Below are 17,828 nucleotides of genomic sequence, written 5' to 3' on the forward strand. Positions count from 1 at the left end.
CCGGGAGAATGAGGAGCTCATAGTTTGTTTGGGCTAATTAAAAAAAAGTGGAACCTGAATTGCAAGTCTGTGCTCTCGGCAACCACAAGGTGGTCTTTTATACACGTAGGGCTGCCTGCATCGTCCAAGCACTTTGAACACAGATATTACCTCTCACAGCTTCACAGTCGTCCACGGTTCTGCACTCGCACGCTCCACAGCGCGCACTCATTCCACTTTAAACAACAACAGGACCTCTCATTGCTCCTACCTTCAGTACTCGCACGCTCCACAGCGCTCACTGCTACCACTTTAAATACGGACACGACCTCTCGTTCCTGACTTGTACTATCACACTAACCTAATCAACGTACTGTCACTGCATCGACCTACTCGTAATTATTGCACGGCCCCGACACATCCCATCGCTCGGAACACTACATGGCACCGGTTTAATCGTCACAATGTAAGCCATAGGAATTACATCATAATACAACGTTAATGAAACACACAGCAGACATGCAGTGGCATGGCAGAACCCGTTGCAACTACGGTAAACAGATTCTGAACTAATTTAACATGCCTTAGGTAATTTTAAAAAACACAACAAATACAACGATGCAGCATGTCACTAGCACTAGGTAGATCTAATAGCCGTACCCCCACGTAGCAAACTGCGTTGAGCCTTCTCCGCAGTATCCACCCATTGCAGGTGGTGCAGGCGGTGGTGCCGGAGGGGCAGGGCCCTTCTTCTTGTGACAAGGGCAGTTGCAGTAAGGAATAGTGCAAGGTTCATCCTGTGAAGCGGCAGCATTGCTGGTATCATCATCTTCGTCGTCTTTGTTACCCTCACTCACTTCCTCGTAATGGTTCACCTTGCACTCCAGATCAAAAATCTTTATCTGGAGGTACTCGATGAACTCTTGAACTGAATCAATTGGTGCAGGATCGACCCACCTGGTAAAACCAAAGTTTTCTGGAGCATCTGAAGACTGCAAAACAAATTTCATGTAAGGTGTTTCAATGAAGATAAAGAAATAAAACAACCGAGTATTACCCATGCGTGTGGGCATTTGAAGAAACGCGACCGCCATCCATCCCGTCGGTGCACATCTGCACCAAACAGTTCTCACCATGTCTGCATTTTGGTCACGGTTCTCTACGATTATCGTATTGTCGAAGAGGAGTTTCATTGGTAAATTCACTCTTGTGCTGTGGCAGAAACTCAAACTCTGGTTCCGGAAAGTAATCAGGTCCAAAAGGCCCCTCCCATATTATGGGGTCTCCCTTTCTTCCCCCTTTTCCTTTCCCAAAACCGTAGTAATTCTTCCCGCTAGACCCACCTCCAGACATTGGGTATACAATGAGCTTTGGTGTTTGAGTGCTGCTGGGAGTTCACAAACTTCGGAGTATTTATAGGCGCACAAAGGTCTAATACCCGGAGTGTGGAGTGTAAACGCACCTGAAAAACCTATAGTACGCGTACGCTCCACAGCGCTCCCTCCTACCACTTTAAACATGGACACGACCTCTCGTTGCTCTTGACTTGTACCCTCGCACGCTCAACACCTACCACTTTAAACACGGACACGAGGTATCACTGCTCATGACTTCAGCACTTGCACGCTCCACAGCGCTTACTGGTATCGCATAGAGCGTATTATCGCACGAACCTAATCGTCGTACTGTCACTGCATCGACCTACTCGTGATTATTGCACTGCCCCGACACATCCCATCGCCCGGAACACTGCACGGCACCGGCCTAATCATCATAATTTCACTGCACGGACACATACCATCGCCCAAAAAACTGCACCGGCCTACTCATCATAATAGTACATAATGAACACATCCCATCATAGTCTGCACATGTCTACATAACATAGTATGACGGAACAAAATAATTAACAAGCTACAACCTGTAAACTAGATGCGTCCGCGCTTGCCCCCTCTTCTCCTGCCACGTCGCTCTGCAGCCTGGGCCGCCCTAGTGTGGTGCTGCGAGTACGTCAGTGGATCGGGCGGGATGGTCTCGCGAGTGGACCGACGACCCTGCTCAGGAATAGGCGTCGGCTCCACCTGACTGTAGTCCTGCGTCGCGAGTGGGGCACCCCCCAGCTATGAAGTGCCGACGACCTCCTGCGTCGGTGCAGAAGAGAAGAACGTGTTCACCCACTCCATCTGCGCGAGGTCGTCCACCTCCTGAATCTCCTCATCGTCGTATGTCCCTCCCACCTGCCGGTACTCTGATTCACAAACCTCCATCCATCAATGTTCGATTAAGTATGTACTTGTTATTGCAAATTAACAACTCATCTGAGACGTACCTAAATCGTGTATTGGACGACGAAGAGACGAAGATCCGGCGTTGTATGGATCTATCGACGGAAACAACGACGAGATGGGCGCTACAAGAATAAGAAGTACAAGTTAATGAATAAAGTTTTACATGATACGGTATTGTAAGTGACACGAGGTTAGAGTACGATTTACCTGCCGAGTACAAATGTGCCGGCCGCAGCACGTACGTGGGCCGAACTGCAGAACCCGAAGGTGTCGCCATCGTGTCAGGTGGCGGTGGCGGTGGACCTGACTGCGCCGCGGGTGCGGACCGTCGTGACGATGGACCGGGCACAGGAACCGGCCCCGAACTGCGAGGTGGGAGCAAGGTGTCGTCCTCACGATAGGTCACGGCACGTCGAAACCGTTTGCACATGTCGACGATCTTCTGCAGCGTGCTCTGGTGCTGCGCGGGCGTCATGTCATGGTACTAGCCCATGCTCGACGAAGCCTCAGACTAAATCGCTCGTATGACATCGTACTGAACCAAGAAAGTAGTAACATCATATGCAATCAGTTTTGTGCAATACAAAATCAATCAGAGAAACGTACCGCTATGGCGAAGTTCTGGTCTCGAAGTACGGGGTACGTCTCGAAAACCCTTGCGGTCTCGATCCAAGCATCTGGTGGAACGTGCACGACACGTGTGCGGGTCCTCGGCAGATACCACCGTAGGTAGTCCGCGAACGCCTCGTCGCTGTGCGGCCGATCCTCGAAAACGACATCGTCGAGCACCGCGGCCCAAGCGTCGACGTAAGGACGGACCTTGTCGGCCCACCGCGAGCCTGGTGGCTGGCCCTGACGTGTCCATCTATAATACAAAGTTTGAGCGATTCAATGCTAAATGGTAGGTTATAAAAAAAGATGAATTATTAACAGAACTATTTATTCGGTACCTGTGGACGTGGGCCTCCACTGAGTGCACAATCGGGACCGGGGTCTGCTGGTAGAGACCGAACTGCCTCATGACCCGGTTCACGTGGTACTCCTCGACGTGGATGTCGTAAAGGATCGGCTTCCTCGTCATCCAGTACTCGTGATCTCGCAGGCATAAGGAAGAAAGACCGCTCGGTGCCCAGGCGTAAATGTCGGCTGCAGTGTACGGAGTCCACCTCACGTCCGTGTCCACAAGAGCGTCAAACTGTCCCACGAAGTCGTGGTACGACTTCCTCGTGTGCACGCCGACCCAAGAAGGCTGCATAACGAAAAAATATGTTAACCGCTAAATTGTACAGTTGTGAAGGCATGTAACAATAACTAAAACAAATGATATAACGTACCTCCTGAGGCACCATAACGAACCCATCGTAGGTCTGTCTACGTCGTCGTGGTCTGCGGACAGCTGGACGTACAGCTCGTAGTCCATCTCTGGCCTACCGATGGGAAAGCGCTCGTACGACCAGAGCTGTAACAGTAGAGGACACCCAACAAAAATGGGCTCCTCTGCTGAGACCTTCGTCACGCCCGTGCAAAGACCCCTGTAAGTCGCTGCCAAAACAGCAGAACCCCAGCTGTACTGTGGTACCTCGTGAAGTGGAGCATCAGCTATCGACCTCGCCAAAGGAATGAGCTGTTTGGGGCACAAGTCACCCTGGGAGCTGCAGAACATGACCCAGCCGAGCAGCCACAGTAGGTAGGCATCGAAGTGCCTGGCAACCGTAAAGTCGTCTGCGTCTACCCTCATGTAGTCCGCCTTAAAAATGGTACGAGTCGTCAATGCAAATACGTACGAATATAAGTACGGAAAGATTCAATATTTTTGTACTCACACTGAACTGTAGGAGCCACCTCTTCGTCGGTCCGTGTGTGTGGTTCGCAGGCAAGGGACGGTACGGCAACGCTAGCTTGTTGCGCTGAACGCCGGCGAACCGAGCCAAAAGGTCGTCGCGCCACGAGAGTCCCACGTCCTCTGCGCCCACGGCTCGTCCAGCACACGGCAAGCCTAGAAGCATCGCCACGTCCTGAAGAGTAGTGGTCATCTCACTGACCGGGAGGTGAAACGTGTGTGTCTCCGGACGCCAACGGTCGAGAAGTGCCGCGAGGAGGGACATGTCGAACTAAAACCGTGGAGCTCTGTCCCTAGGTCGACGTGCAGGGTCGGCCATATCTCCCTCCACAAGTCGCGCAATCGGGAGAAGACCTGAAGCGCGTAACCTGCATCGCAAAAATGAAACATCAAAGTTACAACAAACGGTTACGGAAACAATTAAAATATGTGACAAATGTAACCCGTACCTAGGAACCCAGCGATGGTGTATCGGCATCGTCGACATGGGCACACGAGCCCGAAACGTCCCTAAGCTTATGCCACGGACCGCAGACATGTACGACCGGTGGCGTTTGTCGACGAGAGCATCGAGCAACTCAGGGGTGGCTCCTTCCTCGTGCGCCATACCTGTATAATAAGATTTATTAGAAAAAATTTCAGAACATAAATAACAATATTAATCATAATAAAATTAAGTAATACAACAAATACTTAATAAAATACTAAATAAAACATAACGTAATAAAATAAAAAATGATGCACAACAAATTACATATCATATAACTTCAATTTCCAATTACAGCAACAAAGTTGAACATACGTTTGCGCCACACATTACAACAAATATTCGTACGCCAAGACGAAATCAGTTTAAGACATATTAGTTCTTAATATTACATAATTTAACATCGAACATGATTCAATAGCGAATGACACAGATGACAATCGTCCTCGATCACATAAGGCCATCGTTGTTCGGACGGCGGCCACGACGACCCATTGCCTGCGTTGCCGGAATTGGAGCAGCTTCTGATGGACCCGCTCCATCTGTGCGGCCACCATAACTCAATGACGTACAATCCTTGTACGTATGACCCGTCTCATGGCACTTCGAGCAGAGGCGGACGTCTCGACCAGCCTCCGATCGATCCATGTTATTTCTAATGCGTTTCTTCTTGCGTCGGCCCACCCCTTGAAATATTTCTGGATCTGGATCCGGAATGTATGTTGCATTGTGTCCAGGATCAGTTACGAAGTCTCTCAGGATGCGGAACCCATAAATCTCATGCCTCCAAGTCATCCAAATAGTTTCCTTCATGAAGTAATTTGAGACATACATACGAGGCTGTAGTCCACCAGCTTCAAAACAGGCAGCAATGACATGTGTGCACGGCAGGTGCAGCAACTTTGGCTTATGCCATGAGCAAATACAAGCATCAGGACGGAGAACACACTCATGCACATGCTTCTCACGCCGGCCCCCCATTCGGCCTTTGTCCCTACACATCACCTCGTACCGACGTTCCATAGAGCCAACTGGAGTCACCCGATGTAAACAGGCCTTTTTGAAAGCTTCCTCCATATACTCCGTAACCTTGTATCCGTAAACTTTGCGATTATCGACCATATCATTCTGTGCCACACCGTAACGGTCCCTAAAGTACTCGCACGTGCGATACAAGAAGAACTCCACGATCCCAACAAGTGGCAATGATCTTACACCACGCAGCACCCAATTGTATACCTCGGCTAGGTTCGTAGTCATTAAACCGTACCTAGCACCTCCTTCATCAAACAGTAAAGCTCATTTCTCTTTTGGTTCGTGCTCAATCCACTCCGAGAATGTCTTAATTGCCCTTCTCCTTTTGCGCCTGACATTCGGACCGTCCAAGCCCACATCTTCAAGTGAGACCTGGTCGTCCTCCTCTGTATTGACAGATCTCTTCGCTAGCTCCGCCGTTTGCTTTTTTGTTAGCTCATCCAATTTTTTTCCATAGGAAGTTGAATTTCCTTTCCTGATTCTGGCTGCATAACCGCTTGAATAGCTTCATAAGGGTTTTGTTCTTGAACTGGCTATGAATGTTTGCCCCCATATGCCTCATGCCCCACCTACTCTTTAGGTCCGGCCAAAGTGCAGTCCTACTACGCTCAGTAGAACCATTATGTATGTCATCAATTGCTTGTAATATACCCTTGTGCCGATCATGAATCAAACACACGTTCTCCACATCTTTGACAATCATCTGCTTCACCCTCTGCAAAAACCAATACCAAGTATCCCCTGATTCTTTCTCCACAAAGGCAATTGCCAAAGGCAATAATTGTCTGTTACCATCAGCTGCAACAGCTGTTAGGATTGTGCCTTTATACCTTCCTGTCAAAAATGTCCCATCTATACAAATGACTGGCCGGCAGTGCGGAAACGCCTCAATGCAAGCGCCCAAGGCCAAGAACGACTGTTGGAGTACCTACTTTCCAGGTTTCTGGGCACATGGATACGTTTTCAAGTCATAGTAGCTACCAGGATTTCTAATACATATAGTGTGCAGCAATGCTGGCATAATATGATACGAAGCTTCATACGACCCCCACCTCATCTGCAGCGCTTTCTGTTTCGCTCTGTAAGCTTTGTTGTAGCTAATTTTATATTTAAACTCCTCCTCAACAGCATAAATGATTGACTTAGGTTCATAACAAGGATTGTCCACGATCAAAGGGTACATGTAGTTAGCTATGAAACCTGCACTGAGGTTGCGGTGATGTGGTTCTAATTGCTCAAGCAGGCATGTGTGCTCCACAATTTTTTTGACCTCCCAAAAATCCTGCCACTTGCCCATAGAAGCGTACACCCTGAAAGGACATTCGCTTCTCACACAACTCACGTCATAGGTTCTCGGACTGCTCTTGACAACTTTGAACTGTCTTTGCAAAGAGAGAGTCGACCAACATTTTATAGCTTCCTTCATATTGTCACTGTTGGCATAGACCGAACCGATGCATACCTCATTTTGCCTGTACTCCCAAGGAACCGCTTCAACTTCATTTACACTTAATTTTGAAAAATTATACCCGGACCAGTGGTGTGGGACATGATAATCATCGTCGTCATCATCATCCGAGGAGTCATAATTCATTGCTTTGTGCTGTTGTGCACCCTCCCTCTGAAACTCTTCAACTATCTCTGGAATGTTTTTCCCTTCATCAGCCTGACCAGTTGCTTGACGAGGTTCGTGTGCAGCATGTCTATCATCTTCTAAAATCTCGAGTTCACCACCTTCTTCATGAGGTCCATGCATCGTTTCAGTTTCTTCCGATACTATATCTCCCTGCTCTTCATGATCTCCACCCGCTTCAGTTCTAAAACTAATCTTCCCGAATGCTTGAACAAACAACACAAGCGATAAGCCTCGACTATTACTTATATTGACATAGTTCCTCCAGTTTTGTGTCCCTTCAAGCGGCAATAGCTCCCAAAATATTGGTTCTCTTCGACTGACCACTGCCATGACAGAGATCTCATGTTCATCTCGACTAAGGCCGAAAGCTTTAAATAGCCAATTGGATATTGAAATCCAAGTCCTCTCTCTAGCTCGGGGTATTTTTTTGTGATCGAGCTAAACTCTGACAAATCTACCCCTTCAGGACCATATCTAATTTCTCCTGACCCATTAAACACTTGAAAATACAAATCATCTGACATGCCTGCCAATATTTACGACATTAATTACTCGTCATTAGAATTTAATCAACGCTAAAAAATATTTCGGTTATTTTTACATCTATCTTAATTGTTTCTCTACAATTTCTATTACTGACAACAATTTCTGTTTTTATGTAATATAATATCAATTAATAATATTTTTATGAGACTAATATGTCTGTTTGAACTCATTAATATTTTCAATTATATTCGTATGTAAACTAATATTTTCAATTACATGTTCTACGATTTTCTATCAAAATAACTTATTTTACAAATCACTAATATTTAGTAAAACTATTTGTACATCTAAAACTATATTTAAATCACTAATATTTCTAATCCTAATCTACCATCTATTATTACTAAAATTAAGTTTTAAAATTTACCTGCGATCTGAGTTGCGAGTGCCGCCTCGGTGCGGCGGCCGGGGGAGCGCCGGCGAGCCGCGGCGCCGGCCAAAGCCCGGCGCGCGGGGGCCGGGCGTGCGTGCGGGGGGCGCCCCTGACGAGCCGCGCGGCCGGTGGAGCGGGTGGGCGAGCGGGCGGCCGGCGGTACGGGGCAGCGAGCGGGCGGCGCCGGTGCGTCAGGCGCCGGTCGGTAAGCGCGGAAACCGAGAGCGCGGGGCGGTAGCGCTACCGACCGGCCGGCCGGTCGGTACCGACCGGCGTTGGAGCCGCGCGCGGTCGGTACCGACTGGTCGGTACCGACCCGGCCGGTCGGTACCGACCCCGCGTCCGGTCGGCTGCCAGGCGGCGCTCTGTGATTGGCCAACGGCTGCCAGGTCAGCGCCACGTCAGCTAGCCGTTGCAATTAGCTGTTTTTGACCGTTTGGACTCCAAAAAATTCGAAAAAATTCCAAAAAATCACAAATTTCGTCCCCAACTCATCTATAAATAGAGAGGGCTGGTTGGAGCTCATTCCACACCTCTCACTCCCCATTTCACCCACTTCCTCTCTCAAATTCTTCCACCATGGCAAACTGGAGTCCAAATATGCAGTCATACTTCGACCTGCTCAACGCCGACCCCGAGCGTTCGACTACCCATACGCCGGGTACCAATGCTTCCGAGGAGGAGTTCGACTACTCGCCGCTCCATCGCCGCTCGGAGACTGCTCCACCCTCGCAACCCCGAGCGCTGTTTCCTCCAGCTCCCGGGGCTTTCATAGGTGCTCCTCCGCCGTATCCGTACCCATCGTATCCCTACCCACCGTACCCGTATCCTCCAGCTCCCGCCACTTCCAGAGTCGCTCCCCCACCGTATCCATATCCTGCTCCCACGACCGATGCTCCTCCGCCATATCCCTACCCTCCATATCCGTACCCTCCATATCCCTACCCTCCGCCTCCCACATTCACGACATCTGCTCCTCACGGTCATGCTGGAGGTGCTGCCTCCGCTGGCTCGGAGAATGAAGGCGGGGGTACGACCGCACCATGTCGTCCAGCCATTCCCAAAAAGAGGAATGAGTGGACGCCCGCAGACGAGGAGAAACTGGTACGTCCTCATTCGTTTCTCGTGTTCGCTAATGTCAATTGAAGTATAGTTTTACTAAGTTAGTTTTGTATAGGTTAATGCTTGGTTGATGCACTCGGTCGATTGCGTGGACGGAAACAGCAAGAGCGGCCCAACCTTTTGGGGCCAAATAAGCGACACCTACAACGCCACCACTGACCCACTCCGACACCGCACCGCCAAGCAACTGAAGGATCATTGGTCCATGTACAATGCACGGGTCTCCTTGTTCAATGCAATATACAACCAAGAAGTGTCGAAGCGGCAAAGTGGAGCCGACGACGACATGGTGATGGACGAAGCCAAAGCAAGGTATGCACGAAGGGCTGGCCATGAGTTTAAGCTTTTTCATTGGTGGGAAGCTGTCCGTCACCAGCCGAAATGGTCAGTGAAGCATGGTGGTGGGCCGAATATAGACGTGTCGAAGAGATCACGTCTCGGAACTTCCGGTGAGTATAGCTCCGGCTCTCGGGAGACCGACGAGGAGGTGAACCGTCCCCCGGGTCGTGATAGATCGAAGGCGGCTGCGCGGAAGGGTAAGGGGAAGGTAGGCTCAAGCAGCCATACTTCTACTGATTCCGCAGAGATGGGCGAAAAGTTGGAAGATCTTTGCAAGATCACCCACGAGTACGCTCAAGCAAAACTGTGGAAGCAGTGGAACATACTCAGTTCACGCTCGACGGACGGTATGACGGATGCTCAGAAGAAGGTTCATGACCGAGCGTTAAAACGTCTGCAACAACAGCTTCACCTCAACGACGACGACGAGTAGATTTATGTAATTTTTATATTTTTATGTAATTTTCTTTATTTTAAATTGTCGTGTAATTTTTATTTCGAATTTTTATGTAATTTCTAAATTTTTAAATTTAATAAAGTAGTTTTGTTGTGTCAATTTAAATCATAGAGCAACGCGTTCTGAAATGGTTAAGTCTGGAATGGAGAAACTGACGTGGCGCTGATGTGGCTGTGGGCTGAGGCTGCAGGCTGACTGATGGAGCGCTGGGGTCGAGTGGGCTGGCGAGAGCTGACGTGGCGCTGACGTGGCTGTGGCTGTGGGCTGGGGCTGCAGACCCGCTGTTGGAACCAGCCTTAGCAGCTGTTCGTCCAAACGATTTACAAAACCCGATTAAGCACTATTACGGTATTACCAGCTGAAAACAAAGAATATATGTAATAGCTCCTCACTATCTTGTTAGAGCGTGTCTAAAATATAAGCCTTGTTTGGATGCACTCAAAATTTCAAAATTTTACAAGATTCTCCATCACATCGAATCTTTGAACGTCGAGTATTAAATGTAGTTAAACAAAATAACTAATTACACAGTTTGACTATAATTTGAGAGACGAATCTTTTAAGCCTAGTTAACCCATGATGGGACAATAATTATCAAATACAAATAAAAGTGTTATAATACTTTACACCCAAAACTTTTCGCATCTAAACAAGGCCATAGTTAGAGCTGATAGGGACAAATTAACTAACTGAACCGGGTACTGGTGACTTTTGTAAAATGAAGAGACACCAAATAAGTATGGCATACCACCATTAATTGATTTGAAATAAATAGAATATCATTTTTCGTAGGAACTGATGAGAGTAGTTAAATACGTGCGAAGCCTAATCCGCCCCAAAGCGTAAATATGATATCGGGCCTTTTTCAGCCGTGACCAGCCTCCACATACAGCCCACTACTGAGGAAGTGAGGAATCTGACCCAAACCTGAATTCATGTTTCGCCCAAGCGGCAGCTCATTAGACATGTCTAGCTCGCTGCGAGCCTGCGACTATACATCGCCTGAACAAAAATTACCTAAATTCAGCCCAACGCGACGGCCCAACGGCCTCTCCTCCTCCTTCCTCTCGTGCTCGCGAGCTGCTGCTGCTGCTCCTCCTTCCTCACGGACGTGAGCCGGGTTAGGGTCTTCGGGTTTGAGGTTGAGCCGGGTTAGGGTCTTCGGGTTTGAGGTTCGAGGTTGCTGTTGTGTCCCAGCCACTACTACAAAAACGTTGATTTATCCTGGTTGGGAAACCGCTGTTGTCCCGATTTCCCAACCGGGAACGTCTGTCCGGGACAAAAGGGGGTGCCCTTTTGTCCCGGGTGTGGCAACCGGGACAAAAGAGGACCTTTTGTCCCGGTTGGTAACACCAACCGGGACAAAAGGTGCAGCCAGCGCCCACGTGGCTGGCGCACCCTTTTGTCCCGGTTGGTGTTACCAACCGGGACAAAAGGTCTCTTTTTTTCATGTTTTTCTTTTCTCAATTCTTTTTCTATTTCAATTATACTTTGCATTTCAATTAAACTTATGTATTGGAATTCAGTGTGTATGATCTCCACTAATATATAATATTTGTCCTAGATAGTTTTCATATATAAATTAATTCACTTATATATATATATATATATGAATACACATATCTATACATGTGAATTCCTTTACATATGAAAATGTGTAGGACCAATATTATATAAATATATATATACACATATATATTATTGGAGTGCTTATATATATAATACATACATACTCCATCATATTTGCATAGGTATATTCGTTCTTAATTACATAGTAGAATTCGCCTTTTGGAAATTTAATACATACATACTCATAAATAGAAATTTAATACATAGACACACATATATTTACATAGTTATATTCGTTCTTAATTACATATATACGCATATATTGTCATATTTGCTGTGATTGTCAATATTAGATATTCCATCATAGTAGAATTCGACTTTTGGATCGAGGACTTGCTCAACAATAAATCCGGAGAATTGTTCTTGAATCGCCATAATCTTTTCATCCGGTATGAGTTTATCGCGCATCTCCCCGACCTATGGAAAAAGGGGATAATTAATTTCGACTAATTAAAATACGAGTTCAAATATTAACAAGTTTTTTTACTTACTTCCTCCTCCCAATCTGTCCAGCCCTTTGGAGGACCTACTAGACCATGGATGTTCTCGCATACATAGTATGCGCACAATACAGTGCCTGATTTCTGCCTCATACACTTTAAGAGAGAAGAAATTATCAGGTATTTACATGAATATATAATAAAACTAATGAATCGTGCAACGAATCATCCAAGCGCGTACCGGAAAATCTGTCTTGATCTTCAATTCCTTGTCAAATTTACCTGGATGATTTTTAGCGAATTCTTTCCAAACCCTGTGCATGATTAGAACAATTATAGTCAAGTAACAAAGTGATTCAAATTATCGGTCATGGACGGAGTAATGGTAGAATTACTTTTTCATCATGTTAAGAAGATTTTCGTATTGTTCTGGAGGTCTCCTCAATGAGTCCATAACCACGAGTAGGCTCTTCTCGGGAATTATGACAATTAGGACAAAGTGTTCACTGTAAGATTATACGGATGCAGTTCTTGGTAGTTAAGGTTTAAACAATTCGATTATAGAATAGAAAGAGTTAGACGGAAGGAATCACTCACGCAAAGTTGTAAGGAAACAATATCATTTGCTTGTTGTGATGAACGCTTATGTACTTGAACAAGTTTTGGAATATGTCATCGGGATTGTCACGTAGAAGCCTCCAATTACAAGTAATTGGGTCGATGAAGCCGAGGTGAGAGTATCCCTTTCTTCTGCAAGTATGTATTTCCATTCTACATGGTACCGAATAAATCAAGAGATCAGTATGTTGAGATCATGCAAAACAATACGTAAGGAGAGTAAAATACTTACAGAACCCACAAGCCGACCATAGAGATGTCGAGGGCCTCCTGATGGAATAGTTGGTAAATTTCTTCCCAGTTTATCCATATAATGGCCTCCCCCCGTAAGAAATCGTCATCTTTAATCTTTGCGCCCTGCATGAAGATGCAATCGGCCATCGCACGCATGTAGTGCTGGTGCAGCTTATACATTTGCGTTGGAAGCACAGACACTACTTCGGGGGGTACAAGAGTTTTGCCGATCTCAAACGTCCATTTGACGACCACATCGGCCTTTAGAATATCTTCTCCCCCTGCAATCTGAGCGGCCGTCAGGTTTGATTCTTTCAGAAATGTAACAAAGTCTTGTTCTTGCGTCGTCTGTCCCACTACGAGAGGCTCTATTGATTGTTTCTTTTGGGCTCCGAGCTGTGGAACGTCGGACGACGACGACTTTGATTGTCTCTTCTTTTTCTCAGTAGTTTTGATAATTGTGCGTTCGTAGTCTGAAGGGGGGGTCTCTCGGAATGAATTTTCTCTTATTTGCTTCGCACATTCCCTTAAAAAATTTCAAATCTATCGGATTTATCACTTTCTCGGGCTCCGGCTTCGGCTTCGGCTTGAAGTGCTCTTTAACTCTTTCTTGAGTTATCCGATCGCATTCTTCAAGGCTCATGTCCCAGGGTTTAATAGGAGCCTCCTTGGTTTTCTTCTCCTTTTCCTTCTTCTTCTTTGGAGGCTCCTTAACCGGTGCAGCTACCTTCTTTGCCGGCGGCCGTTTCTGCTTCTTTGCCGGCGGCGGAGGGGGTGACCATGGAGGCGACGGTGACGCTTGAGTGTTCATCGGCGCATGAGATGATGGTGATGGAGAATGTGCCGGTGAACCTTGCCGAGACAGTGCTGCCCTTGGGGAGTTTTGCGGAGATGCCGGTCTTGGAGAGGCATGCTGAGATGCCGGTCTTGGTGTTTGATCATCCGACTTTAGGACAATGTAGCGCTTATCCCATAGGATGTAGCCATGAATGACTTCTGCTAGTGTCCTCTCCCCATCGCCTCCTGGAATATCAAGCTCGAGCGTCTCCCAACCCTGGCACACCTGCTCCACGCCAACTCTTGTGTATCTAGGCGGAATTTGTTGGCCGTGGTACATGTCGCCTGGTTCGGTTGGCATGGCGGTACCGTACGCAACAGTGAACATTAAGTTCTTAACGGCAGTCTGCAGGTCACAAGGTGTCCGGTGGGTGATCTCATCCACTGGAAATCGCTGCGGGGCCGACGCTTCAACTGCGGCCAGGATCCCCGTGGGCTCGGCGATGGCGACGTCTGTGGAAGCACAGCTGCTTTTCCGCTGAGACAGGTGATCGGCTGCGACACTAGGCTCTGGAGGCACCGTTTGCGCTTGCTGTTGCTGGCTCATTGCTACGGCCACTTGGCGTTGAACCTCTTCCTCCAGTCTTTGATCGTGTGACATGAGCTGTTCCTCTAGCCTTCGCAAGTGCTCCCGCTCATCATTCTTTCTTCTTTGCCGGCTTCTATATGAATCAATGTAATCCCTGAACCCATACTTCCACGGAACCACGCCTTTGCCTCTTGTGCGGCCCGGATGCTCTGGATTCCCAAGGGCGTAAGTCAGCTCGTCCCTCTCTCTATCCGGCTGGAATGTTCCCTCGGCCGCTGCTTGTATGGCCTCCTGTAGTCTCTGGGCTGCTCGCTGGATGTTTGGCCCATAGATGCAGTCACCAGTCATTGGGTCCAAGCTTCCCCCGTGACCATAAAACTAGGTTCTTGACCTTTCAGGCCAGTTCATGGTCGCAGGTTGGTTGCCTCTGTCAAGCAGATCCTGCTCCATCTTCTCCCATTTGGGTACTGCAAGCTTGTAGCCTCCTTGGCCTAGAGTGTGATGGTACACTTTCTTCGAGGCGTTGTCTTTGGCCTTCAGCACCTTCTGAAGCCCAAGCTCTGAAGACTTGTATTCCACAAATGCATCCCAGTGACCCCTGAGCTTTTCGAGCTCGCCGGTAAATACGGGTGTGGTCCCGGTCTTGATATATTTCTTCGTCTAAATTTTCTTGAATGATCGCAGCTGTTCGGCCATCTTACTCAGGGTCCAGCGCTTGCATATCTCTTCGGATTCAGCTGGAACCGTGAAGTTTTTCTTAAGCTCCCGCCAGCACCATTCTTTTTCTCTTTCGGGTACCGCATCCCGTTCCTCGCTTGGATTGGAAGCTTTCCAGAGCCTGAAGCTGATCGGGATGTGGTCCCTGACAATACATCCGGATTGTCTTATGAATTTTTTGGCGGCAGCTTCTGGAGCGATCGGTTCGCCATCTGGACCAACTTCCGTTATAATGAACCGCCCTTCCAGTTTTTTTGTTGGGCCTCGCTTCGTCTTTTTCTGCTGCGACGATGATCCAGACGGCTATAAAAAACATTCATAGTATTCATATAGATTCAGATGAAAATATGATTGTCACTACAAATAAGTATAGTTGTGATATGTACATTAGCACTTTGTTCAGCAGCAGCGTCATCCTGAATAGATGGTGCCTCAATTCCATCACCAGACATATTCAAATATATGTTGGTATTGCTGCCATCATCAGCTTGTTCAGCGACATCTCCTTGACCTTCGCCAATCATATTCAACAGGAACTGTTCGTCTTCCGCGTCTGTGTGTAGCGGGTCCATTGTAACTAAAATATGAATACAAATAAAACCCTTAAAAAAATTATCTAAATAATCCACTCCAGAAATTTGCGGCTGGGGATAGGCGGAGGGCCGAGGGCCGAAGGCGAAGGGCTCAAAGCCGAGGGCCGGAGGCGCACTGGGGCGAACGCGGAGCCGGGGGGGACGGGGGCTCAGGGCGAGCTATGAGCAGAGACGGAGAGAATGATTCTTTTGTATTTGGGGCTTCCTTGCTAGGCTTTATTGAATTGGGTCCATAAGTTGTATATGATACTCTCTCCATGTCAAAATAAGTATAGTTTTTTGCATCCAAATTTTGTCCCACAAAGAATGTAGTTTTACCTTGTAATGAGATTCATCTAATTAAAGCAATACTAATTATACCAAGAAGTATTAGATATGCTAAAATAATTATCCCTCAACTGAATTTGATCAACTATTTGCTCCTTCACGACATGCTGCGTAGTGGAAATAAACTTTTTCAGTCACATCATGCCAAATTTTCTTAATACTAGGAAGGACCTTTGTACACAAAAGCATCGGTTTGAAGCCACAATGGTTCATTGTCAACAATGGGATCCCGTAACATCCTGCACTACCCTCTTCTGGTTTTCGGACATTGACCCTGAACTTCGCTGAACCTCTGCAGCTAACAGCATGCCAGCCAGACCCAGACTACATAAAAGCACCTTTGTCTAGTTAACCAAGAAGGTTGCAAATAACTATCAAAAAAAGAAGGTTGCAAATACAGATTCATGTACAATATTTGACGTGATCCATCAAAAGATGAGCATACTATTCATGCACATAGAAAAGCAGAGTAGTGTTTTACTTTTTCTGCTTTCAAAACTGTGCCTTTCATAAAAAAAATTCATGAGCGGGATATGTACAAATATGGACTAATAAGAATTAATAACTCATGATGGTTTACTTACAATTCACAGGTATATGATGCTACCTATTTCCGGTAGTTCTGTTTCTAACAATACCTAATGCCTTGCTAACATTTACTACATTCGACAATTGCCAGAATTCTGGTAAAAATTATCTACATAGTTATTGTTCCACAATGCTAGATCAGTGATCCATCTATTAGTAGTACCTTAATTTCTTCTGGTAGCATGTTACTGCTCAACCTTTAAATAAATTACTTCAAAGCTCAAGACGCTGAAAACAATAATTAGCTCCTGATAGTCATTCATCAATCGATTCTAACACTATCTGAATGACAACATCATCCAGCAGGTCCTCCACCATCAGATCCTCCATGTCCAATGCGGTGCGCAATACCAATACGATGAAAGACGAATTTTTTTTTACAACAGCTTGCTAGTATACCAATGCGCGCGCGGAGTGGAGGCCGGGGGCGGCGAAGACGAGGGCGGCAGACGTCAACGGCGGCGGCGCTCGCAGGGACGACGGCGCTCGGTGACGTGGGCTCGCGCGGCGGGGCTCTAGGCGGCGACGTCGACGGCGGCGGTGCTCGGGGAGCTCGAGCGGTGGGGGGAGCAGGGGAACGGACGGCGGGAGGGAGGAAGGGCGAAGGAGGGAGGAAGCTAGGAAATATATGGGGGGGCCTTTTGTCCCGGGTGGTGGCTTCACCCGGGACAAAAGGGGCTTTTGGGCGGGCCGGGAAAATTCCCAGCCCGCGGCCCACCTTTAGTCCCGAGTAGATCTACCACCCGGGACAAAAGGGGCCGTTTTCCCTCGTTCCCGCCTAATGTTATGTTTGTTTTTGTTTTTTTACTTTTCTTTTAAAATTGGCTTTCATTTGTTAATTCAGTTAATAAAATTATGATTCCAAAAATTATGGAACAAAATTTCTTATCTCTATATAAACTTGATACACGCAACAAATATAATTAATTTTCATTCAAGTGATTGGGTCAATGAAATATCTAACTTTTTTGAAATCATATTTGTTATTTTGACCATGCAAAAATATATTAGGTGAATTTTTTTTTCAAACTGTTGCTTTTCGACAGAAAGTGGATTCTATCACGATATTAACGTTTAAAAAGTGAATTTTAGATAAAATTAAGCAATTTCATGATATTAATGAGTAGTGTGTGAGTTTGAGAGATAGTGTGTGTTAGTGAGATTGTGTGTGTTAGTGAGAGAGTATAGTGTGTTAATGTGAATGTAATTTCATG

The 17,828-nt window shown here is 46.8% G+C and overlaps 1 protein-coding gene across 1 annotated transcript; it reads left to right on the top strand.

Annotated features, from left to right (window-relative positions):
* Positions 1 to 8,621: 8,621 nt before the first annotated feature.
* Positions 8,622 to 10,201, top strand: LOC120676960 (formin-like protein 18). The gene is made up of 2 exons (XM_039958307.1): positions 8,622 to 9,288; positions 9,362 to 10,201. The coding sequence occupies exons 1-2, from the start codon at positions 8,764 to 8,766 to the stop codon at positions 10,076 to 10,078; spliced, it is 1,242 nt and encodes a 413-aa protein (XP_039814241.1). The 5' UTR covers positions 8,622 to 8,763; the 3' UTR covers positions 10,079 to 10,201.
* The last annotated feature ends 7,627 nt before the right edge of the window (positions 10,202 to 17,828 follow it).

The sequence above is a fragment of the Panicum virgatum genome, chromosome 5N (genome assembly GCF_016808335.1).
Source record: "Panicum virgatum strain AP13 chromosome 5N, P.virgatum_v5, whole genome shotgun sequence".
In the NCBI taxonomy this organism is placed as follows: domain Eukaryota; kingdom Viridiplantae; phylum Streptophyta; class Magnoliopsida; order Poales; family Poaceae; genus Panicum; species Panicum virgatum.